The 26,702-nt window shown below is 35.7% G+C and overlaps 1 protein-coding gene across 3 annotated transcripts in view; it reads right to left on the reverse strand.

Moving 5' to 3' along the window:
* The window catches only part of LOC150099333 (extracellular matrix organizing protein FRAS1-like), a 1,385,483-nt gene that overhangs the window by 840,266 nt on the left and 518,515 nt on the right, over positions 1-26,702 (reverse strand). For all 3 annotated transcript variants that reach the window (XM_090403569.1, XM_090403568.1, XM_090403570.1), the window contains 2 exons: positions 25,534-25,740; positions 7,007-7,200 (listed from right to left, as the gene is read on the reverse strand). In XM_090403569.1, coding sequence (XP_090259695.1) covers positions 7,007-7,200; positions 25,534-25,740 — 401 coding nt within the window. The remainder of the gene's footprint in view (positions 1-7,006; positions 7,201-25,533; positions 25,741-26,702) is intronic.

Raw genomic sequence — 26,702 nt, forward strand, 5'->3', positions numbered from 1 at the left:
CAGCATGGAGAGATCACATCGAGTGAGTGGTATCAGTGGAACTAGCTGTAGATCCAGAAATGAGTTGTTGTGTTTGTATATCAATGTTAGAGTATAAGAAACAAGACGGATGAAATGGTTGCACTAATTGCATCTGTGCAACCAGAGGTTGTCAGAATAAGTGAGACATGGTTAGATGAGGATGACATCCTGACAGGAATAGAGATGGAAAGGTATGATGTGTTTCGTGAGGATAAAAGGGGTAAAAAGGGAGGGGGAATGCTATTGATGATAGAGAAAGAGTTATGTCCATACAAGGTAGAGATGAAAGAGGGAAATGGGGCCAGTGGTTTTGAGGCAGTATGGTGTGAGATAGAAATGAATAGAATCAAATACTTGGTGGGATGTTGTTATGGACCTGGTAATGTGGATGGTGGTGATAGTGAAATGTATAGTCAAATAAGCCAAGCAAATAAGAAAAGGGTGATCATTATGGGTGATTTTAATTATGGCAATATAAACTGGAATGAAGAGATAGCAACTGGAAGTAAAGAAAATGAGTTTCTTGAGTTTTTGAGGGATAACTACCTCAGACAGTGTGTAACAGAGGGCACACGATCATTAAGGGTCTTGGATTTGGTCATCTCATCGGAGGATATAATTATCAATGAGGTATCAAATCATCCACCCATTGGTGAAAGTGACCATGAGGTGTTTACTTGGGTGGTTGCCAGCAGTGCAAAGACCCCTGTGAAAAAAGGATATATGTGGAACTACAACGGGGGGGGGGGGGGGTTGATTATGAAGAGCTCAGGAGACAGCTTGCAGGTGTAGCATGGAATGAGGAGTTAGCTGAAAAAGAAATCAATGCAGCTTGGGGGATTTTCAAAAAATATTTAGTAGATGCAATGTCTAAATGTATACCACAGGTGAGAATGTTAAATAAGGTAGGCATGAGATGGATGAATAAGGAGATTAAGCATGCAATACAGAGAAAAAGGGCATTGTGGAGACAGCATAAGAGAAGTGGAAGTAACCAATTTCATGAGGTCTACAAAGACCAGGCAAGGAGGGTGACTTGGTTGGTGAGAGTAGCTAAAGAGAGGTATGAGCAGCAGTTAGCTAATGAAGCCAATAAGAATCCTAGGGAGTTCTTTCGATATGTAGCCAGCAAAAGAAAGAATGATTATGGAAGGATGACATTCATTGCAGAAAATGGTATAAAGACAGTTGTTGCAGAATGTGTGGTGGAGATACTTAATGAGCAGTTCATAAAGATCTTTCAATCTTGTGAATGTAACTTCATGGAGAGATTAAGAGCAGTTGATGATGGGGAGGAGAGACTGACTGTAAGTGAGCAAGAGATGTTTGGGGAGTTGAGTAAACTAGATGTAAATAAGGCTGTGGGACTTGATAATATATCACCGCGTATTCTGAAGGAATGTACCAGAGAGTTAACACCTGCCTTGACATATTTTTTTAATATGAGTCTTGCACTTGGTCAAGTCCCTAAAGAGTGGAAGGAGGGAAAGATTGTGCCACTTCATAAAGGAGGTGATCGAACTCAAGCATCAAACTATAGGCCTATCTGTGTGTGGTGTTGTCGTTAAGTTGTTGGAGAAGCTTGTGAGAACTAGGATCCAGAGTTGGGTTGACAACAATGGTATAATCTTTGATGGACAGCATGGATTTGCTAAAGGGAGGTCATGTTTTAGTAATCTACTTACTTATTACAATAAAGTGACTGCTTCCTTGGACAGATGAGAAGGATACACAGTAATATACTTGGATTTCGCAAAAGCTTTTGATAGAGTACCTCATGATAAGTTGACAGTCAAACTAGAGCAGATGGGGTTGGATATTAGATTAGTGCATTGGATTGGAGACTGGCTATCTGATAGGTATTAACAAGTTGTGAATGGGGGAGCGATATTCAGGAACAGGAAAGTCACTAGTAGAGTGCCTCAGGGATCTGTTTTAGGACCATTACTATTTAACTTGTATATTAATGATATTGGCGAAGATTTGGATGGAGATATTCAGTTGTTTGCAGATGATGCAAAGTTGGGACGAACCATAAAAAGTAGTGAAGATGTTGTGGCCTTGCAAGAAGACTTGAATAAATTGAGTGTTTGGGCATGGAAATGGGATTGTGAGTTCGATGTTGCAAAATGTAAGGTTTTAAAATTTGGAAAACAAAGATGGGATGGAGAATTTATGCTTGGTGAGAATATATTGTTGGAAGTAGAGGAAATAAGAGATCTGGAGGTGATAGTGGATAAGGATCTAAAATTTAGAGGACACATCGCCAAAATTGTGAAGACAACACAAAGACTTCTGGGAATGATGTGGAGGACACTGACATGTAGAAGTAAGGAGATTCTTGTTCCATTGTATAAGGCTTTGATTAGGCCACACATGGACTATTGTGCCCAGATTTGGTCACCTGGTTTTCAAAAGGATGAAGAGCTGTTGGAAAGGGTCCAAAGGCGACTGACTAAGATAGTTTCTAACCTCTGGAATGTCGCGTATAAGGAAAGATTGAAAAGATGTAATTTGTAGAGTCTAGTGGAGAGAAGGAAGAGGGGAGATATGATAGAGACCTACAAGTTGGTAAGGGGGTTGTTATAGGATCAATGGTGGAGAAGTTCTACAGAGAATAGTGGCAGATCAGGGGAGAACCAGAGGTCATTCCTGGAAACTGTATAAAGAGGGTGTGAGTAGGGGAGTGAGAAGCAGGTTTTTTTCGTGCAGAGTTGTGAGTGATTGGAATTCCTTGCCTGACAGTGTGGTATTTGCAGGGAGTTTGAATGTGTTTAACTCGTGGTATGATGAGATGTGTGTGAGATAAAAGGACCTCCTAGATGAGTCTTTGACTCCATGAGGTCTTATTTAATATAATAATAATAATTATACCACACTTTAAACACACTCAAATTCTCTGCAAACACCACACTCTCAGGCAAGGCATTCCAATCATTCACAACTCTGCATGCAAAAAACCAATTCTCACTCTCCTGCTCACACCCTCTTTATACAGTTTCCAGGGATGATCTCTGGTTCTCCCCTGATATCCCACTATTTTCTGTAGAACCTCTCCACAATTCATCCTATAACAACCCCTTACTAACTTGTAGGTCTCTATCATATCTCCCCTCTTCCTCCTATTCACCAGACTGTAAATTGCATCTTCTTCTCCTCATATTCAACATTTCAGAGGTCAGAAACTACCTTAGTCAGTCACCTCTGGACGACCGTTTCCAACAGCTTTTTGTCCTTCTGAAAACCAGGTGACCAAATCTGGACACAAGTAGTCCATGTGTGGCCTAATTAAAGCTTTATGAAAAGGAAAAATACTCTCCCTACTTCTACAAGTCAGTGTCCTTCACATCATTCCCAGAAGCCTTTGTGTTGTCTTCACAATTTTGGCCATGTGTCCCAAAAATTTCAGATCCTTATTCACTATCACTCCCAGATCTCTTATTTCTTCCACCTCCAACAATATATCTTCACCAAGCATAAATTCTGCATCCCATCTTTGTTTTCCAAATTTTAAAACATTACAATTTGCTACATTGAACTCGCATCCCCATTTCCATGCTCAATCACTCAATTTATTCAAATCTTCGTGTAAGGCCACAACATCTTCACTACTCTTCATGGTTCGTCCCAACTTTGCATGATCTGCAAACAACTGAATATCCCCATCTAAATCATCGCCGATATCATTAATATACAACTTAAACAGTAATGGCCCTAAAACAGATCCCTGAGGCACACCACTAGTGACTTTCCTTTTCCTGGATATCGCTCCTCCATACACAACTTGCTGATATCTATCAGATAGCCAGTCTCTAATCTAATGCACTAATCTAATATCCAACCCTATCCACTCTAGTTTGACTATCAACTTATCATGCAGTAATCTCTCAAAAGCCTTTCCAAATTCTAAACAGATTACTGTGTATCCCTCTCCTCTGTACAAGGAAGCATTCTTCTTATTGTAATAAGAAAGTAGATTATAAAACATGTCCTCCCTTTAGCAAATCCATGCTATCCATCAAAGATAATACCATTGTTGTCAACCCAATTCTGAATCCTGGTTCTCACAAGCTTCTCCAGCAACTTAACTACAACACCTGATACACAGATAGGCCTATAATTTCATGCTTGAATTATATTACCTCACTTATGAAACGGCACAATCTTGCCCTCCTTCCATTCCTTAGGAACTTGGCTAAATGCAAGACTAATATTAAAAAAAATATGTTAAGCCAGGTGTCAGCTACCTGGAACATTCCTTCAGAATACGTGGTGATATACTCTCAAGTCTCACAGCCTTATTATCATCTAGTTTACTCAACTCCCCGTACACCTCTTCCACACTTACAGTCAGTCTCTCCTCCACTTCATCAACTGCTCTCAATCTCTCCATGAGGTCACATTCACAAGATTAAAAGACCTTTATGAACTGCTCATTAAGTATCTCCATTACATCTTCTGCAACAGCTGCCTTATACCATTTTCTCCAATCAATGTCATCCTTCCATAATCATTCTTTTTTTTTGCTGGCTACATATCAAAAGAACTCCTTAGGATCCTTTTTCGCTTCATTAGCTGACTGCTGTTCATACCTCTTTCAAAAGCACATTCTGAAGGAATGTCCTTTTGCTACCCTAACAAACCAATCCTTGCCTGGTCTTTGTAATCCTCATGGAATTGGTTATCACCACTTCTCTTATGCTGCCTCCATAATGCCCTTTTTCTCTGTATCAGATGCTTAATCTCTCTATTCATCCATTTCACACCTAGCTAATTTAACCTTTTGACCCTTGGAATACATTTAGACATGGCTTCTACTAGATAGTTCTTGAAAATCCCCCAAGCTGCATTGATCTCTTTTTTTCCATCTAACTCCTCATATTCCATGCTACACCCACAAGCTGTCTCGTGAGATCTTGATAATACCCCCCCCCCCCTGTAGTTCCACATATATCTCTTTCTCAAGGTCCTCACACTGCTGGCAACCATCCAGGTAATCACCTCATGGTCACTCTCTCCAATTGGTGGGTGATTGGACACCTCATTTATAATTACATCCTCTGATGAGATGATCAAATCCAAGACCCCTCAATCCTTGTGTGCCCTCTGTTACATACTCTCTGAGGTAGTTGTCCCTCAAAAATTCAAGGAGGTCACTTTCTTTACTTCCATTTGCTATCTCATCATTCCAGTCTGTATTGTCATAATTAAAATCACCCATAATAATCACTGTTTTCCTATTTGCTTGGCTATGATTATACATTTCATAGTCACTACTATTCACATTACTAGGTCTATAACATCCAACCAAGTATTTCATTCTATTCACCTCTATCTCACACCATACTGTCTCAAAACTACTCACACTATTTCAACTCTGGCATCTCCACTTTGTATGGACATAACTCTTTCTTTATCATCAATAGCACTCCCCCCCTTCCTTTTTACCCTTTCTATCCTCACGAAACACATCATGCCCTTCCATCTCTATTCCTGTCAGGATGTCATCCTCATCTAACCATGTCTCACTTATTCCAACAATTTTTGGGTGAACAGACTCAATTAACGCAACCAATTTATCTGCCTTGTTTCTTACACTTCTAGCATTTGTATACAAACACAACAACTCATTCCTGGATACAGCTAGTTCCACTGTACCACTCATTCGATGTGATTTCTCCATGCTCAACTGGAGCCATTTTCCTTTCTGCTTATTCATTTTAGAACCCTCTTCAAGTTGATCTGTTTCCTCTTGATCCCAGGTCATCCCATTCCTTTCCTGTCTGCATATGCATTCACATCTTGGAGCATCCACCTTTCTCACGTTGTGTTCCCGTCTACCCTGGGGCTCCCTGTTTCCATGTTCCTCTTGCACATCCATTCTCTCATTCTCTATACTTATGCCACTCACTTCCTCATTCATAACTACCTCTTCAATCTCTCCTGTCTTACTTTCTTGCTTTTCCACATCGCTTCCCATTTGATCAGATTCATTCTCTGTACTCACTTCTCTATCTTCCATCAGCAGTCTCTCCAAGTCACTCACACCAAAATCACTCAAATGCAGTCCATCACTCTTATATAGTTCACTTTATCCTTCAAACTCATTCCACACATTGACAAACTGTACTCTACTCTTTCTTCTCACACATTTCAGCTTAAATATCATTCATAATCCTTGCTCTCTGCCTCATCTCACCACTGTCATACCTAGGCAACACACTTACTATCTTTCCTGTCACACTATTCTCTTTTATCCATCTAGGCAATCTCCTGATATCCATTCTGATGTCCTCTTTGTTCTCAGTCAAGTCATTCATACCTATTAAAATTATCAACTGTTTTGCTCGTTTCCTTCTCATATCCCAATGCCTCAATCATTCTACTCATTTTACCGCATGGAAAACATACCTTGTGCATCCTTTCATCCAGCAAGCCTTTAATAATTGAGTCGCCATACAATGCCACTCGTGGGTCTTTTGTTACCTCTTTTATACCAACATGATTTGTTTTAATCATTTTCGCTTTCCCAAATATTTCATTCTATACACCTTTATCTCACACCCTGCTGCCTCAAAACCACTGGAACTATTTCCCCTCTTGCATCTCTACTTTGTATGGACATAACTCTTTCTCTATCATGAATAGCACTCCCACTCTCTTTATACTCTTTCTATCCTCACAAAACACATCATACCTGTATGCAAAAACCAATATGCTACTAATACTAAAAATGAATCTGAACTATTACTAAACTATTTCTAATATTCTGGAAAGAAAGTAATATTAATTGCATAAGCAATTTTTCCATTTGCAACTAAATCAATGCTTATAATTACTTGATAAAGACTGATGATTGGAAAGAGACCTGGTTGCTAAATAAATGACATACTACTTTAATAGGCTTTAGAAATAATTGCCACATTAAAACTCTCTCAAGCCTATAAATTAAGTCTGCTTATCACACACACACACATATACCAACCTCTGAAATTATATGAATGGTAATCATGCCTATGTCAGAATTATACCTATCCCAAGCTTGCAATAACATGGCATCAAAATGCGACTTAGATCCATCATGCATATATATTATGCTGTTTGTTATGACCTGTTTATATGAAAATGACTTCACTTCTGTGTAATAAGGAAGCAAGAGTAACTTTCCATGCTTTGGACCTAAAAAAAGTAGCAGGTAAGTATATAAACATGAATTACTTCCATTTGAACATAACTATCTTATGTTAATTAAAAATCAAACTAACAACTAAACAAACAAGAAACACCTAAAGAAATTATCTAAAATACATAAAAAAAGGTGCATGTTCTAATAAGTGCATTTCTCTATGGTGATGCCATTCATAATCACAACAGTTGACCTTGGAGCCATTTTATGTAAATATACTAGATAATTTTGTTTATCTTAATTTTACAATCAATATGCCTAACTGAACAAAAATTGAAATGACTCAACAAATTTTAGTAGATCCTAAATACTAAATTTCATTCAATTCCATGAAGCCAGAGGAGATTTTATTAACATTTTGAACCATTTTGTGAATAGAAACAGTCCAGTTATAGCAGGAGAAAATCATTTATGAAGCAGTCGAAAACTGAAAACTACTATGATAGAACATAAACACATAACTAAAATTCAAAGAATTGAATTTTCAATTGATAACATAAACACATAACCAAAATTCAAAGAATTGAATTTTCAATTGATAATATCTCTATCATTTTCCTAATTATCACAATGTCGGTAACATGTTCAGTGTTAAAGCATTTATCATAGATTGGAATGAAGAGATAGCATTTGGGATTAAGGGAAATTAATTTCTTGAGTTCTGGAGGGGCAACTATCTCAGACAGCATGTAAAGGAGGATATGTGAGGACAAGAATTGTAGATCTGATCATTTCATCAGAGGATTAATTGTGAATGGGATTTCAAACTTTCCTCCAGTTGGTGAGAGTGTCAGAAAGTGATCACCTGGGTTATTGGCTAGCCATATGCAGACTTCTCTGAAGAAAGGATATATGTGGAAGTATAAGGCTGGAGATTATGACAAGCTTAGGAGACAGCTTATAGATATAGCATAGGATGAGGAGTTGAGTAGTAGTAAGGAAATAAATGTTACGTGAGAACTGACAAAGAAATACATAACAGCATGAAATTGTGAATATATTCTGAAAATAAAAAAGGCTGAATAAAGCAGGTGCAAAAAAGATGAATGAGGGAATTGAGCATGACAATGGAAGAAGGCACTTTGGAGGCAGTACAAGATGAATACTGGTAATAATCAGTTACACAAAGAGTATAAACAGCAAGCCAGAAGAGTGACTCAGTTAGTAAGGACACCAAAAGTGCAGTATGAGAAGAAATTAGAAATCAGATGCAGAAAAACCCTAGAAAGTTTTTTAGATATGTGGCAAGAAAAGGAAGAATGATTATGGAAAGATGATGTTAATGTACAAAAATAGTAGAATGGTAACTGCTGCAGAAGACATCGTTGATGTTATTTAGTGATCAATTTATAAGGCATTTCATCCTCATCAGGGTAAAATCATGAGAATCACAAGTGTAGAGGGCATAGGAGAGGATAGCTCAATTGTGAGTGACCAGGAGGTACTTGAGGATATAAATAACCTTGATGTCAATAAGGCAATAGAATTTGATGACATATTAATACAAGTCTTAAGGGAATGTTCCAGGTAATTGGCAAATGTCATGCCATGATTAACTGCCATGCCTGTTTCATAAGTCTTACAACAGCACACGTTCCAAGAGAGTGGAAAGAAAGTAAAATTGTTCCACTCCATCAATAAAGGTGATGATAAAGCTGTGGCTATAAATTATCGGCCAATCCATAGAGATTAGTGAGAACTAGGATACAGAAATGGGTTGACAACAGCAGTATTCTGCGTGGTTGTTAGCATGGGTTTGTTTAAAGGGAGATCATGCTTCCAACTTACTTGTGTACTATAACAAGGTGACAAATGTCTTGGACAAGGGAGAAACTGACTGTCTCATAAATATCAATCTGTTGATATTTATGAGACAGTCAATCTCCAGTCTCCCTATCCGTTCCAATTTAACTACTAATTTCTCATGTGGTAATCTATCAAAGGCCTTTGCAAAATCTAAATATACTACTGTATATGCATCCTCCCCTTGTTCAATTTATTTGTCACCTTGTTATAATAAGTAAGCACATTGCTAAAACACAATCTTCCTTTAGCAAGCCCATGCTGGCTATTAAAGAAAATTCTAGTGCTATCCACCTAGTTTTGAATCCTTGTCCTCCCCTAGCTTCTTGAACATCTTGACTACAACTCCAGACTGGCCTATAATTCCATTCCTTTGAGACCTGGGCTAATTTAAAACTCATTGAAAATGTACATGACAGGTGTTGTTAACTCCCTAGAATAGGGGTTGTATTTCTCAAGGTGATGTGTGTGTCCCTTGGGGACACATGGTAAAATTTTTGGGGGTATACCATCAGCTCAAAAGTTGCTAGTTCTAGTAACAAAGTCACTAATCGGTATTGGCAACACCAATACCGATTAATTTCTGAGAACTGAGTGACAAAGTGCGCCACTGTAGTTCATGTCTATACACATTTGTCAATCCTCCCTTCCAATTCCCCTACCTGAGAGCCAAACCTATCTGAATAGCTGATCACCTAGTCAAAACATCCATTCTAAGTGAGTGAATGTGCATTCTTACTGTTTTATGTATTTCTTGGGATTTATTTCACTTGCTGTGCTTAAAGTTATTTTTATTCTTCAGTTTACTGTGAATTTAAATGAATGTGTTTCTAAAATGCCTTGAAACATGAATAAATGGATAATTATAAAGAAAAATAATGTGAAGCCAGAGCCGATTGCATCTACAATGACTATGTAATCATCCCATGCAATTACTCACATGAGATGATTCAGAGCTGGATTCAGCAGTAACTAAAAGAACATTAAGTGAGCAACAAGTGTTTGGGGAGTTGAGTAAACTAGATGTAAATAAGGCTGTGGGACTTGATAATATATCACTGCGTATTCTGAAGGAATGTGCCAGGGAGTTGACACCTGCCTTGACATATTTTTTTAATACGAGTCTTGCACTTGGTCAAGTCCCTAAAGAGTGGAAGGAGGGCAAGATTGTGCCACTTCATAAAGGAGGTGATCGAACTCAAGCATCAAACTATAGGACTATCTGTGTGTCAGGTGTTGTGGTTAAGTTGTTGGAGAAGCTTGTGAGAACTAGGATCCAGAGTTGGGTTGACAACAATGGTATCATCTTTGATGGATAGCATGGATTTGTTAAAGGGAGGTCATGTTTTAGTAATCTACTTATTTATTACAATAAAGCGACCGCTTCGTTGGACAGAGGAGAAGGATACACAGTAATACACTTGGATTTTGCAAAGGCTTTTGATAGAGTACCTCATGATAAGTTGACAGTCAAACTAGAGCAGATGGGGTTAGAAAGTAGATTAGTGCATTGGATTAGAGACTGACTATCTGATAGGTATCAATAAGTTGTGTATGGGGGTGCAATATCCAGGAAAAGGAAAGTCACTAGTGAAGTGCCTCAGGGGTCTGTTTTAGGGCCATTACTGTTTAACTTGAATATTAATGATATTTTTGAAGATTTGGATGGAGATATTCAGTAGTTTGTATATGATGCAAAGTTGGGATGAATAAAGAGTAGTGAAGATGTTGTGGCCTTTCAAGAGGACTTGAATAAATTGAGAGATTGGGCATGGAAATGGGGATGTGAGTTCAATGTTGCAAAATGTAAGGTTGTAAAATTTGGAAAACAAAGATGAGATGCAGAATTTATGCTTGGTGAGAATATATTGTTGGAGGTAGAGGAAATTAGAGATCTGGGGGCGATAGTGGATAAGCATCTAAAATTCAGGGGACACATAGCCAAAATTGTGAAGACAACACAAAGGCTTCTGGGAATGATGCGGAGGACACTGAAGTGTAGAAGTAAGGAGATTCTTGTTTCATTGTATAAGGCTTTGATTAGGCCACACATGGACTATTGTGCCCAGATTTGGTAACCAGGTTTGCAGAAGTTTGCAGAAGACCATGAAGATATGTTGGAAAGGATCCAAAGGTTCCTAAGGTAGTTTCTGACCTCTGGAATGTCGAGTATGAGGAAAGATTGAGAAGATGTAATTTGCAGAGTTTAGTGGACAGGAGGAAGAGAGGAGATATCATAGAGATCTACAAGTTGGTAAGGGGTTGTTATAGGATCAATGGTGGAGAAGTTCTACAGAGAATAGTGGGAGATCAGAGGAGAACCAGAGGTCATCCCTGGAAACTGTATAAAGAGGGTGTGAGTAGGGGAGTGAGAGGCATTTTTTTTCCGTGCAGAGTTGTGAATGATTGGAATGCCTTACCTGAGAGTGTAGTGTCTGCAAGAAGTTTGAGTGCGTTTAAGACATGGTATGATGAGATGTATGTCTGATAAAAGGACCTCCCAGATGAGTCTTTGACTCCATGAGGTCTTGGAGTAATAATAATAATAATAATAATAATAATAATAATAATAACATTAAATGTTAAACAATCAAGTGATAAAAAATTTTAAAACATAAATATCATGAATCATATTTACAATTCGACTTTACATGGACAGGAAATTTAGTAGAACCAAATCCCCAGTGCGTTGTTTGCTCTAAAGTCCTGTCACAAAATTCTATGAAACTGTCTCTTTTACGGCAACACTTTAAAACAAAACAAAACATTAGCATTTAAAAAATAAGCCCTTAAGCTATTTTGAATATCTTTTGGAAGACTTCAGTAGAAAAATCATAATTAAGCATTTTTCTGGTGTAGAAGAAAATGAAAGCACACTTAAAGCATCTTACAAAGTAAGCCTTCAAATTGCTAAAGCCAGAAAGGCTCACACATTAGGCAAGTTACTCATTTTTCCAGCAGTGGAAGAAATAGCTTCTTCTATGTTTTGTAAAAAAAGAGGCAAACCTTGTCAAAACCATTCCTTTGTCAAGCAACACAGTTTCCAGGAGAATTAAAGATATGGCCTGTAATATTAAGGACCAACTCATTCAAGCTATTCAATGTAGCCCGTGGTTTGCCATACAAGGATGAGTCGACAGACGTAGCTGGGATAGCTCAATTACTTGTTTTTGTGCATGGAAAATTCCAGGATGCAATATTTGAAGATATTTTATTTTCTAAGCCTCTGAAAACTTCTACTATGGGTGAGGATATTTTTAATATAATTGATTCATTTTTTGCCCCAAACAACCTTGAATGGAAAAATTGTATTTCTGTATGTACTGACAGAGCAAAAGCAATGAGTGGTTATATCAGGTCTAGTGGACTATAAGGTCACGTAAAACAAGTTGACAAGTTGCACCAGAATGTAAGTTCACTCATTGTTGTATTTACCATGAAGTGATGATTGCTAAATTTTTCCCTGATGATTTAAAAAGAGTTCTGGATGAAAGTGTACAAATGGTTAATTTCATCAAAACCTGATCACTGAAGTCTTGACTTTTTTCAATTATCTATGAAGAAATGGGTAGCCTGCATAAGAGATTGCTGCTTCATGCAGAAGTACATTGATTGTCATGAGGAAATGTTCTTTGCAATTTATTTGAACTCCATAATGCCTTTTTTTTCATGGAAAAAAAGGCATTGTGAAGTTCAAATTTTTTCTACTTTCTTTGAGATTACAAGACTTAAAATGCCTTCTATATTTAACATATTTGGCTGATATTTTTGAAAAAATGAATATTTGGAACTAATCATTGAAAGAAGACAATGTTGATGCGTTCTATGTAGAGAAGAAAACAGAGACCATGGTAAAAAAAAAATATCTCTGGGAAAACAGAATTAAAAAGAACAGCTGTGACCAATTTCAGCAACTAGATTCATTTCTTAAAGAAAGTTAGCAAATGATTGCAGACTTTGAAGACATCAGATAACAAATAATCATTCACTTAAGCACTCTCAAAACTCTTATAAGGCTGTATTTTCCACATCCTGATGAAATGCAAGAATGGATTCAATACCCCTTCACATTTGATTTTGAGAAATGTAAACTTCCATTGTACAATAAAGAAGAGCTGATTGAAATATCTTGTGATAATAGTTTAAAAAGTATTCATTCCAAAAAGCCAATGGAGAAGGAATATCCAACTTTGTCAAAAATTGCAGTCAAATATTTGTTACCTTTCACAACAACTTGTTTATGTGTAACTAGTTTTTCATCTTTAACTGCTTTAAAAAATAAATATAGGAATAGGCTGGATGTTGATGATAACTTGCAACTCTACCTTAGCAAGATAACCAGAATTATTGATGAACTGTGCAAATGTAAACAAGGGCAACCATCTTACTGATTACCCAGTAAAATGTTTATAATTTTATAAGATTTGTTAAATTGTTTGTCACTCTTTGTGTTTATCAATATATGTAATTTATGAATCCAAAAATTGATTCATAAATTACATAATTTATGAACACACACACACACACACACACACACACACACACACACACACACACACACACACACACACACACACACACACACACACGTGTATATATATATATATATATATATATATTTTTTTTTTTTTTTTTTATTCCCTAAAACATATATATATATGTTTTATTTTATACCCATTGTTATATTGTAACTATAGTTTTATCTATCTATACAAGAGGTAAGCCAGTTACATACACATTTCTAGGGGATATGCGAAGCATAGAAGGTTGAGAACCACTATCCTAGAACATTCCTTCTAGACATGTGGTGATATACCATCAAGCCCCATGGCCTTGTTGATATCAAGCTTATTCAATTCCTCATATACTCCTGCGCACTCGCCATAAGTGGTTCCTCCCTCATTCCCACTGTTCTCAAGTTGTGTATTATGTTACATTCACAAGGATGGAATACTTTAATGAACTGCTCATTTAATACCTCTACTATATCCCCCTCAGCATTTATGGTTCTCCCACTATCACTAACCCACATAATTCTTCCACAATTATTCTTCCTTCTACTGGCTACATATCAAAAGAACTCCGTAGGATTTCTTTTAGCTTCATTTGCTTACTGCTACTCATATTGCACTTTTACTAGTTACCTTCCTTGCCCTTTGTACTTCTCATATAGCTGATTATCTCCACTCATTTTGTTCTGCCCCAACAATGCCTTTTTCTTCCAGATTGCATGCTTCATCTCTTCAGTCATCCATTTTACACCTACCTTATTTAATCTTCTGACCTTTGGAATACACTCTGTCATGCCTCTGCCAGATACTTCCTCACTAGTGACCAAGCAGCATTGATTTCCTTCCCATGCAATTCCTCATTCCATGATATCGGTACAAGCTACCTCCTGAGTTTGACATAATCACCCGCCTTATAGTTCCACATATAACTCTTTCTCACAAAAGTCCTAATATGGCTGGTGACCACCTGCCAATGAAAGTGACCATGATCACTTCATGGTCATTTTCACCAACTGGAGGATAATGTGACACTTCATTTCTAACAATATCTTCTGATGAAATAATCAGATCCAATACCCTCAATCCACATGAGGCCTCTGTTACGTACTGCTTAAGATAGTTATCCCTTAAAAACTCAAGAAATTCGTTCTCTTTGGTTCTTAATGCTGCCTCTTCATTCCAGTCTATATTACCAAAACATATGGATAACAGACTTCTGAGTTATATCGGTGACTGGCTGTCAGAAAAGTATCAGAAAGTTGTAAGTGGGGGTTGCAGTATGCCGAAAGAGGAAGGTCATTAGTGGCATGCCACAGGGATCCATTTTGGAACCATTGTTGTTCAATTTGTATATGAATGATATAGGGATGGGTTTAACTACCGATATGCAGCTGTTTTCAGATAACGCAAAATTGGAGAGAAGAATGCAGAGTCAAGCAGATGTTATGGCTTACAGGAGGACTTGAATAGAGTGCATGAATGTGCTGATAAGTGGAACTGTCAGTTCAATGTTGCAAATTGTAAGGTTTTGGTAAGCAGTGATGGGATGCAAAGTCCTCTACCTCCTTTAAAGTTTCCCACTTGGTGGGGAAACTTTAAAGGAGGTAGAGGAGATGAGAGATCTAGGACCTGAAATTCAAGGGATACATTGCACGAGTTGTGAAGATGTCACGTTGGATAATGGATAGAACAAGAGGCCATCCCTCAAAACTGTATAAAGTGGGTGTAGGCAGAAGAATGAAGAGCAGGTCCTTTACATGGAGAGTGGTTGGTGAGCAGAGTATGAGTTTTGTGTGTGATAGTGTGTACCTCCAACAATGAGTCTCTGACTCCATGGAGGTAAGATATTACTAATAATAATAATCCTTTATGCCAATAATGAACCAATTTATCGTAACATAAGAAAGGTTGACATATTATTTATTATAAAGGAAATTTCTTGCATACAAACACAGACATTTCACTACTTCACCTCAACAATCATGAGTCTGACAAAGAACTTAACAGAGATGATTGCTACCAACTCTCTGGTGCAGCCCCACCAGCTATAACAAGCTCTTACAATGAAAGAACACTTACAACAGTCGAATGTATAAACAAAATCTAGTCAAACAGTACCTCACTTCACGACATTGCATTGTCTTCTGTAAAAGCACATAGTAAAGTAGCAGCAACCATCATGCTAGAATGCTTCCAAAAATCACTACTTTACTGACATCAATAATAGTTGAAAACAGTCTGGGTGATGTCCCTTTCCATAATGCATAGCATCTACCTTGACTGAAAATTTATTTTTGTGAAGGTAGGTTTGTGATATATTGAAGTTGACAGTATGCAAAATGAAGAGCCATAGAGGAAAACTAATTGTCCATCCTTTTCTTCCTTCATGGTGAATTTGATATGACGTATGATTTGACATGAGGGTATTAACAGATAGACAGATACCAAAAAGTAGTATATAGAGGAGCAGAATCCAGGAGAAGGCAGGTGACTGGTGGTGTGCCACAAAGCCATGTGGCACATCACCAGTCATGTGTCAAATGTGGAAAAGTGTAAAGTTATGCATTTTGGGATACAAACATTACCAGCAAATAGATAAAGCCAGAGATTTGGGGGGGGGGGGGATAGTAGTAATAGTAATAGAAAAGATCAAAAGAAGACAACTTTAATGGTACAGACAATAATACATCGAGAGAATGCCATCAACAATTGAACAGGTCAAACAATTCAACTATTTAGGAACAATAATAACAGAACACTTCGATACCATGACCACTATTAAACATATCGACTGCATGGTCATCATTTAATAAGCTAGGAAAAATCTGGAAAATAATAAAATCTCCAAACCTCTAAAAATGAAATTATATAATGCAATTATAATACCTACTGTGCTATATGCTTCAGAAACTTGGACACTCAAGAAGACAGAGATATGAAAACTGAAGGCTTTTGAGATGAAATGTCTCATAAAAATAAATAAAACAAAATGGACAGAAAAGAAAACAAATGAAGCTGTAAGACAAGACCTAAAATGTACAGATTCATTAATAGAAAAGATCAAAAGAAGACAACTTCAATGGTACGAACATGTGGAGAGAATGCCATCAAAAAAGCTACCCAACCTTGCAGTATGCAAGATTAAAAGAAAAAAGAGAAAAAGGAAGACCTAGAACTAAATGGATAACATCAATAAAGGTCAATTCCAAATTACAAACATATAGACAGCTCACCAGCCACACAAGAAACTGAGACTCCTGGAGGTTACTGTGGAAACATAGAAGACTCAATCTATCCCTGATGGAAGAGGACAGTAAGTAAGTAAGTAAGTAAGTAAGTAGTAATAGTAGTAGATAGAGAGAGATGAAGTTTAGAGAACATAGCTCACAGGATTGCTTAATTACTGAAGAACACACCAACAAGTAGAGATATGGGAGTTATCATTTCTCTTTATAAAAGATTGATATGACCACATCAATCATAAATTACTGTGATCAGATCTGGTGACCTGGGTTTCTTAGGGAGGAGGAAGTGGTGGAGAAAATCCAAAAGCAATTGGCCAAGATGTCAAGTAATAGTAATCTGTGGAATGCTTCCTATGAGAATAGATTGAGGGTTTGTGGATTGCAAAAGCTGGTTGAAAGGTGAAAGGAAGGGGCGGGGGGATAAGATAGAAACATTTATCTCCTCCTCCAAGTGAAAAACCTACCCCTCACACTCTTGCTAACCACATTCTTACACAGATTTTCAGGAATGTCCATGAATGGAGGTAGGTTGCCTGAGTCAGTTGTGAGTACTTTATCTGTTAATGGTTTCAGGGACAGATACAATGGATATTGTATTGATAGGTCGGGTTTCCCATGATGAGTCTTAGGACTCCATAGAGATGCCTGTGCAATCTCTATGGAGTCTTAGAAATTTGCAATGAATGCCTTAGTATCCCATAATGCAAGCACACACATCTGAAGGTTGTGTGCTTGCATTATGGGATACTAAGGCATTCATTGCAAAGTCATTAGCCTCTATATATAAGTATCCTAGTCATGAAGATTTAATGAGCAAATGTTATTTCTTACTTCTTGGTAAGTTTAATTTAATTTTACAAAAGATATTTTTCACAAGCATCTCTATGGAGTAGTTCTGTAAGAATGTGTTAGTAAGATGTGAGGATCGCTTGGAGAAGAGTGGCTACTGAATAGAATGGATTGGCAGAAGCAATTGTGAGTGCTCTGACAGTGAATGAGTTTAAGGAGAGGGTTATTTTTTTTATGTGATACTCATCCTTGAACATTTATAAACCTATATAGTACAATTGTTGTTTAAAGAGATACTTATGCCATGAGAAGTTTCTTTCAATTAACATGAAAAATAATATAGCAATAAAATAATAATAAGAAAAAAAATACTATTTATTTAAGGGCATATATTTCAGCAGAATATTACAGCCATCATCAGTGGCAATGATAATTAATTACAAAGGCAGTTACAAGGTAGAACATGAACAATGGATTGATTTGTTTTATGTTATACATAAAACAATGCAACGGTATAGCTGAGAGAATACTACAATTATAAGGGGATAAAAATCCCTTATTATTTTACAGCCAGTATGCGAAACTCTGAGATCGAAAACTACGATCTAAGAGTTTCGTGCCGAAGAACTATCGGCAAATACAAGCGTAAGTGAACACCTGGTAGTACAACACCAAGGCAACTCGAAGGTGTTGTACTACCAGGTGTTCACTTACGCTTGTATTTGCCGATAGTTCTTCGGCACGAAACTCTTAGATCGTAGTTTTCGATCTCAGAGTTTCGCATACTGGCTGTAAAATAATAAGGGATTTTTATCCCCTTAATTTAATTAACTTTGCCAGAAAAAATAGCCATTTGGCTTTTTATCTTAGAATACTACAATATTAATTATTCATTAGTTTTTTTTTAAAAAAAAATTATTGATGTGTGATTAGAATAAGATTTTCCCATATCTTAGATAGATAGAGACAGTCATTCCTATTCGGACAAGTTTGGACTGTGAAGTAGGGCCTCAGTGCTTTCTTTAAACAAATGTTTAAATTTATACTGATATCTATGAAGTAAGCATGTCCAGACCATAGGATATTGTAGTCAGTATCTGTTGCATGCTGTGCCAAGCGAGATTTCTCAGATTTACTGTTGCCAATGTAAGAATGATGTTCTTGTAATTTCTTTTCTACTGAGCATCCAGCTTTTCCAAAATAAGAATGATGACAGTCACAAAGAACTTGGTAGTCACCAGGGAGAGCTGGAAAAGACCATTTATCTTTGGAAGATGAAAGCCATGCTGATAATTTGTTGATAGGAAGAAAAGTAGCCACTAAATTGTATTTTTTAAGATTTCTGGAAATAGGAGTTTGAGATGCTAGAAATGTAAGGAATTGGAACTCGATATACTGTTTCCTTGTTATTTGAGCTAATACTATAGTACAGGGTGTTTCAAAAAGAATGTCCCGATTTGAAAATTGTATATCTCTGCATTGAGCAGAGATATACAATTGGGCACATTGAGTATTTGTAATTTAGTGAGTGAAACTTGAGACCTTACTTCATACTTGGTAATTAATTTTGTAACTATACCACATTTTCATTATTCTTCTTCTTCTTCTTCCTAACATGGAATTTAGGCCATATGGCCTGTTCCGGTCTCATGCCATCTCTTTAATTGGTCTTCCGATTCTTCTTTTTCCACTTATTTTGTATCTGTATAATATTTTTGGTAGTCTGCTGTTGTTGTCCATTAGATTTAAATGTTCTAGCCATTTTTGTTTATACTGTCTTATGTAGTAATTAATTGGTTTTATTTTCAGGGATTGTAAGATTTCTTCATTTGTTTTGTGGTCCCACTTGGTATATCCAACTGTTTTTCTGAGGAACTTCATTTCTGCTGTTTGAATTCATTTTTTATCTTTCCTTTTCATGGTCCATGTTTCGCTTCCATATAGCAGAGTTGGTTTTGACAAGACATTATATAGTCTGATTCTAGTGTGTTTTTGTACCAGGGATGGCTTAAATATATTATTTATTATGCCATTTACTTTGACAAAGTTTGATATTTTAGTGTCTATGTCTTTTTCTTCTTCATATGATAGATCACATCCCAAGTATCTGAAAGTGTTTACTTGTTCTAGTATTTTATTATCTATCACTATTTTACTTCTTATTGGGTTTTCTCCTTTGAATGCCATTATTTTTGTTTTTTCTTTGGATATTGTCATATTATATTGCTTTGAGATATCATTTAATGATTTTAATGATCTTTGTAAGTCATCTTCTGATGTAGCTAGCACTATTTGATCATCTGCAAATAGTAGTGTATCTATCTTCATTTGCGGGGGTCATTTGCATACCAAATGGGTTATGCTGTTTCCAGATTGTTAATATTTCATTTATATATATATTGAAAAGCAGAGGTGAGAGGGTACATCCTTGTCGTACTCCTCTTGATATATCTTTCCATTCTGAGGTGTGTTCTAATTTAACTGCTATTTTATTTCCTGTATATATTTCTTAAATAGATTGTAAAAGTTGGTTTGGTATGTTTAAATTGGTTAATATTTTAAACAATTTTTGTCTACTAATATTGTCAAAGGCTTTTTCATAATCAATAAAGGCCACATGTGTTCCTTTTTGAAATTCTCTTCTCTTTTCTATTAATAATTTTAAAGTAAAAATTGGATCTATGCAGGATCGGCCTTTTCGGAAACCATTTTGTTCTTTTAGTAATTTGTCTTCTACAATGCTGCTCAGTTTCTCTTTTAATATTCCTGCATATATTTTATATCCTGTATTCAGCAGGCTAATTCCCCTATAATTATTGCAATTGTCTTTATTTCCTTTTTTATAGATTGGGATGACCAGTGCTTTTTTCCAAGAGTTAGGGGTTTTTCCGGACATCCAAACCATATTAAAAAATTTCATGTCTTTCATTAAATTTTTCACCTGCATTTTTGTATAGTTCTATATTTATATTGTCTTCTCCTGGCGTTTTCCTATTTTTCATCTTCTTTATTATATTTTTCAGTTCTACCTTTGTGATATTTTCTATTAGGTCATTCTTTGTTTTATAAAATTTTAATTCATTGTTCTCATCTGTCCAGAGATTTTGGAAATAGGTCACCCATTTTTCTAAATCTATTGTTTGGATTTTTATCTTTTCTTTTATTTCTTTATTCATGTATTTTATTACTTTATAGGTTTTGGGTTGTGGCTTAAATAAATCCTTTTCTAGTTCTGTTATGAAATTGTTCCATCTTTCTCTATGTTTTTTCCTTACTTCTTGTTTTGCAATTGCACTATTTCTTTTATACTCTATTTCTGCTTCTATTGTTTTGGAATTTAGCCATTTCTGGTAACTGTCCTTTTTGGTTTTTATTATATTTTCTATTTCTTTGTTCCAATCTCGTAGTCCTCTTTTTCTAATCCATTTGTGCTTTATTCCTAAGGTTTCTGTTGCTGCTTGTGTGAGAATTTGTTTCAAATTTTCCCATTCATCTTCTATGTCACTTGATTCATGTGTGGTTTCTGTTTTTAAGTTTGTGCATTTTTGATATTATAGTCTAACTTGAGAATCCTGTAATGAAGAAATTTTGTAGCTTGGCTGGTAAGAATTTTCAATTCTATGTGTTTTTAGCCATTTTGGTTTAAAACGAATTTTTGCTGATACCATATAATGATCAGAGTTTAATTCAAAGCCTCGATATGCTCTTATGTCTAAAATTAACTCCGCTAATTTAAAATTTGTGATAACGTAGTCAATTACTGATTTGTATCCTCTGGCTGACCAAGTATATTTATGTATTTCCTTGTGTTTAAACATTGAATTCATTATTCTCATATTATTATAAATGACAAAATTGCGCAATCTGTGACCATTTTGATTACATGTATCTTTGACAAATTTACCTATGTTTGTTTTGTATTTTTTGTTTCCTATTCTGGCATTTAAGTCTCCTGCTAGGAGTAAATAGTCAGTTTTGTTTGTTTTATCTATGGCATTCTGTAATTCTCTATAAAATATATTACTGTTTTCTTCTTTTCCCTCTTCTGGTGCATATGCACCAATTATTGTTATGTGGCCTCTTAATGTCTTGAGTCTAATTTCTATTAGTCTTTCATTCAAATAGTTGTAATATACAATATTGTTCTTTAGGGATTTATGTACCATAATCATTATACCTGCTTTTGCTCTTTCTTCTTTTTTTACCCCACTGTAGATTTGTATATAGTTGTTTGTTTCTTTTGTACCTTTTTGTTTTTTCTTTGTTTCTGTTACTATACATATCTTTATGTTAGCTTGGTTTAGTTGTTTATCAAGTTCTTCTTTGTGTGCAATGCTTCTCACACTCCATGTTGCAATCTTCATTATGTGTTCCTTTTTCCAATTTCGTTTACCGTTTCCTGGGTTGTGGTCTTTTCCCTGACAGTCTGTCCGGCTTTTCTTTGCATCAAACTTGAAAGTATTTCGAATTTCCCCAGGGCAGGTTACTAACCTGTCGCTGGGTAAGTCCAGTGGTAGGGCTGCTACCTAACGCCTCTGGACAGGCAGATCTAACAGCATTTACTCTGTTAGGGTGTTAAGGTTATACCGCCCATACTCGGTCGCCAGTGCCTCGTTTGTACTTTTTGAACAGGATGGACCACGGGAAGGTGAGGTTGACATTTGAGTGGGAGAGGCTATGTATTGCGCTTCACCATCCCTTCCACCCCCATTTTCATTATTAAATATAATTATTTGAAATCGGGTCATTCTTTTTGAAACACCCTGAATATAAGTACTGTGGGTGGGCTAAGGACTTTTTTATTATTATTAATTTTTATATTTTTCATCTTTCATCAGGACAATGCACCTGCCCACAAAGGTGTTTTGGAAATGGGAAAATTAAGGGATCTGCACTATGAATTGTTGGAACATCCACCCTATTCCCCAGATTTGGCTCCCTCTGATAAGCTAGGTTCACAGATAAACACAGATAAGCTAGGTTCAGAACTATATAAATACGCAGGAACAAGATTCAAAAAAAGACACTATTTTTAAATAAAATTTACTCAGCTGGTATCCCCCTAATAGAATGGAAAAAAGCAATTGTGATTCCTATCTTTAAGAAAGGTAATAGAGATGACCCTAAAAACTATAGAGGTATCAGTATACTAAATTCATGTTACAAAATATACAGCAGAATCTTGAATAACAAACTAATGAAATATTCCGAAAACTTTATTCTAGAGGTACAAAATGGATTTAGAAAAGGACGATCGTGTATAGACCCAGCCTTCTGCCTAAAATTAATAATAGAGAAAAGAAGAGAATATAATTTAGAAACACATATTGCATTTATTGACTTTGAAAAAGCATTTGACAAAGTTAAAAGAAACATGTTATTTAACATATTAAAAGAAAGACAAATACCAAATAATATCCTAGAAGCTGTCACAAGTATATATGAAAATGATCAAATACAAATAAGATTAAATCATGAGCTATCATATACAAGAGAGATAAACCAAGGGGTCCGACAGGGATGTCCCCTCTCAGCAACTCTTTTTAATATCTACTTAAATGAAATAATAATAAAATGGAGTAAAAATTTACATCAAGGAATTAAACTTTCACCTACAGTTAACTTAAACACTCTCCTCTTTGCAGACGACCAAATAATAATTACAAATTCTGAAGATAACTTACAGAAAGCTATTTTAAATCTAAATGAGATATCCAAAGATTATGGTATGATAATATCAACGGAAAAATCAAAAACTATGGCCTTTAAAGGACAAGATCCAGCAAGAACTAAAATAGTATTAGATAACAAGATCTTAGAACAGGTAAATTCATTTAACTACCTAGGATGTACGATCACTTATGAAAATGGAAAAGATATAAACATAAAAATTGCAAAATATTTAAAAATAACAGGAGTAATTAACTCTATATTTAAACCAAACCTAGTTCAAAAACAAACCAGGCTAAAAGTATACAATACATTAGCCCTACCAATCTTAATGTATGGAAGCGAAATCTGGACAATAAAACAAAAAGACAATCAAAGATTAACAACAGCAGAAATGAAGTTTATGAGAAAAACTGCAAAGTATACCCTATTTGATCAAAAAAGAAATGAAGATATTATGAAAGAATTAAACCAAGAACCAGTAATTGAAAAAATTAAAAAATATAAACATAGATGGATGGAACACGTTCAAAGAATGAAAACAGAAAGATTACCAAAACAAGCCTTAAAGTACAAGCCATTAGGAAAAAGAAAACCAGGACGTCCTCTTAAACGATTCAACGATGACTTCTAAGGCCGGAACAGGCCATACTAGGCCTAAATCCTTGATATGTATGATGATGATGATGATTAATTTTTATAATTTTCTTGTATTTTTTATTCCTATATCGGATATCATGTGAATAATGGTTAATGTGGACCTCCTGTGATTACTCTTCCAACTCCATGGAGATGCCTATAATAGCAATAACAATAATTTCTGATTATCAATACAGTACACATTTAAAATTATGAGGGTGGTCTGAAAAGTTTTCAGCCTAACAATCAAAAAACGAATTTATTATTTCAAAATTATTTTTATTTTTTAACTTAATCTCCCTTAAACTAATACATTTATTCCAACGATGCTCCAGCGCCATTATCCTGTCCCTGTAGTGGTTCTCAGTAAGATCTGCAAAATAACCCTACAGCCACAATCACCTCTTGATTCAAAGAAAAACGCTGACCAGTGAGGAAGAGTTTTAGTTTTAGGAAGAGACAGAAGTCAGAGGGAGCTAAATCTGGGGAATAGGGTGGATGGTCCAACAATTCATAGTGCAGATCCCTTAATTTTCCCATTTCCAAAACACCTTTGTGGGCAGGTGCATTGTCCTGATGAAAGATGATATTTTTCTTCTGAAAACCAGGTCTTTTCTCACGAATTTTTTCATCTAGTCTGATTAAAAGATCAGAACAATATTCCTAATTATTGTTTTACTCTTTTCAAGATAATTAATAAACAAAGTACACAATAGCATTCCAAAACACCGATGCCATGACCTTTCCTGCTGATGGAACCGACTTTGTCTTCTTTGGCACTGAACAACTGGCTTTTATCCACTGTTTTGACTGCTGTTGGAATCCGGTGTGTAATGGTGAATCTAAATCTCATTCATGTAATAAATCAGTGCAAAAAATCAGTTTTATTCTTGTTAAAATGCTCCAAGCACTGTGCAGAGATTTTCATGCAAATGCATTTTTGATCTGCTGTGAGCAAGAGTGGCACCCATCTTGCGCAAAGCTTTTTCATTTGCAATTCTTCATGCAAAATATATCCCACATGTTCTTTTGAAATGCCTATAGTCTCAGCAATTTTGCACACTTTGACTCGCTAGTCATCCAATACCATATCATGCACTTGATCAGTGATTTCTGGTGTTGTTACATTTTTTGGATGTCCTTCATGTGAATCGTCTTCAAGGCTGGTATGGCCATGTTAAACTCAGCAGCCCATTTCTTAATTGTGAGAAATGAAGGGGAAGAGTCCCCATAAATTTTACGAACTTCAAATGAATTTCTTTTGATGTTAAACCTTCTTTTACAAAGAATTTTATAACAACACAATACTTAATTTTATCTTTTAAGGGATACAGACAACACTTTTGCTTCAGACAGTTATATAAAACAAACTACTTGATAGAATGACTTGCAATTTCACATGGATGCTTATGACAGATGTACCAACTTAGAAAAAATAATCGTCCCGATAGTGTTACCATCTATGATCGAGGCCGAGAACTTTTCTGACCCCCCCTCGTACATGAAACAAGTAGCTGAAATGTATGCATTTCTGAAAATTGCCAAAGAGAGTTTCAGCTGATGTGTTAATACATTTAAGATATTGTTAAGACTGCAAAAACAAATCATATTCAAAACAAAAATAAGAGAATTAGTAAAAGCAACAATATTAAGCAGCTGCAGTACATACCTTCGAGTATATATATCATAACATCTTCAATATTATCTTCATCTTTAATTGATAATACATGTGCAGAAAAAAATTCTTTAGCTCCTCTCCTGATAAGAAATCCATTTTCTTGAGAAATAATAGGAGGATGCAAAGATCTTGCTAAAATAATTACAGCCTGAATGGAATTTTCAGAATATCCATTGTTCACCTTTATACTAAAGTTGCCTGTTCACAAATAAGTATTAACAATACTTTTAATTAATTTTATCTATAAACTCCTATATTTCATATTTATATAAAAAATTAAGAGCATACAAAATGAAACTTAGATGCTTTTAAAGGAAAACTTTAAAATAGTTTTAGGTATACAAGTAAAGTTTAATGAAGCCGTTGTTTATTTTATTTACTTTTTTTTCCCTGGCAATTACATATGGACCAATTAACAATGCCATATAATTGACAAATGGTCATACATTGATTATAATGCCTGAAAGTCAAGAATGAAAAGTGAAGACAAAAGGTGAAAAGCAGTGATGGACAGAAGACTGAGAATGGTATCAGCCAGAAGGATGAGTGCAGAGAATGTGATTCTGAATAAGGAAATGACTAAAAAAGTACAACAAAGAGTGAATGAGGAAATGAAAGTGAGCCAGACTAATGGAGCGAAAATGAGAATGATTGTGGGGATGGAAGAAATCCTGACAGACAGAGCACAAACAGGAGGTGACAGACAAGATAGCAGGGGGGGAAAACAAAAAGTGGCAATGATTCAAGCACAGCACTCTATGGAGATTCTATTATAAAATTGTAGTGGATTTTTTTTAATATTAATACATGGGAGGTAGAGGGATCTATAGACACATCGGTACCATGTATGAGGTGCAGATGAGGACTGAGAAAGAAGTTTATTGATTTTTTATTTTTTATTTTTTTTTTTGTTTGGGAATACTTCTTGAGGAAGGCTGTTCCAGAGGACAGAAATGGATAGAATAAAAGAGGATGAATAGAAGCAGGTTCAGTGTGTTTGCAGTTGCACAATAAAGGGGTGTTAGGCAGTTGTGGAGGACTTATTATTAAAGGAATTATGACTGTCAATTCACTGGAGCAGTAACAATAGAAGAATCAGATACAGTACTGAAATGCTGTACATGTGATATGGAGGATGAAGTGAGTCTGTAAGAGAGGGA

Source organism: Typopeltis vanoorti, chromosome 14, assembly GCF_054136105.1.
Source record: "Typopeltis vanoorti isolate ZY-2024b chromosome 14, IOZ_Tvanoo_1.0, whole genome shotgun sequence".
In the NCBI taxonomy this organism is placed as follows: Eukaryota; Metazoa; Arthropoda; class Arachnida; order Uropygi; family Thelyphonidae; genus Typopeltis; species Typopeltis vanoorti.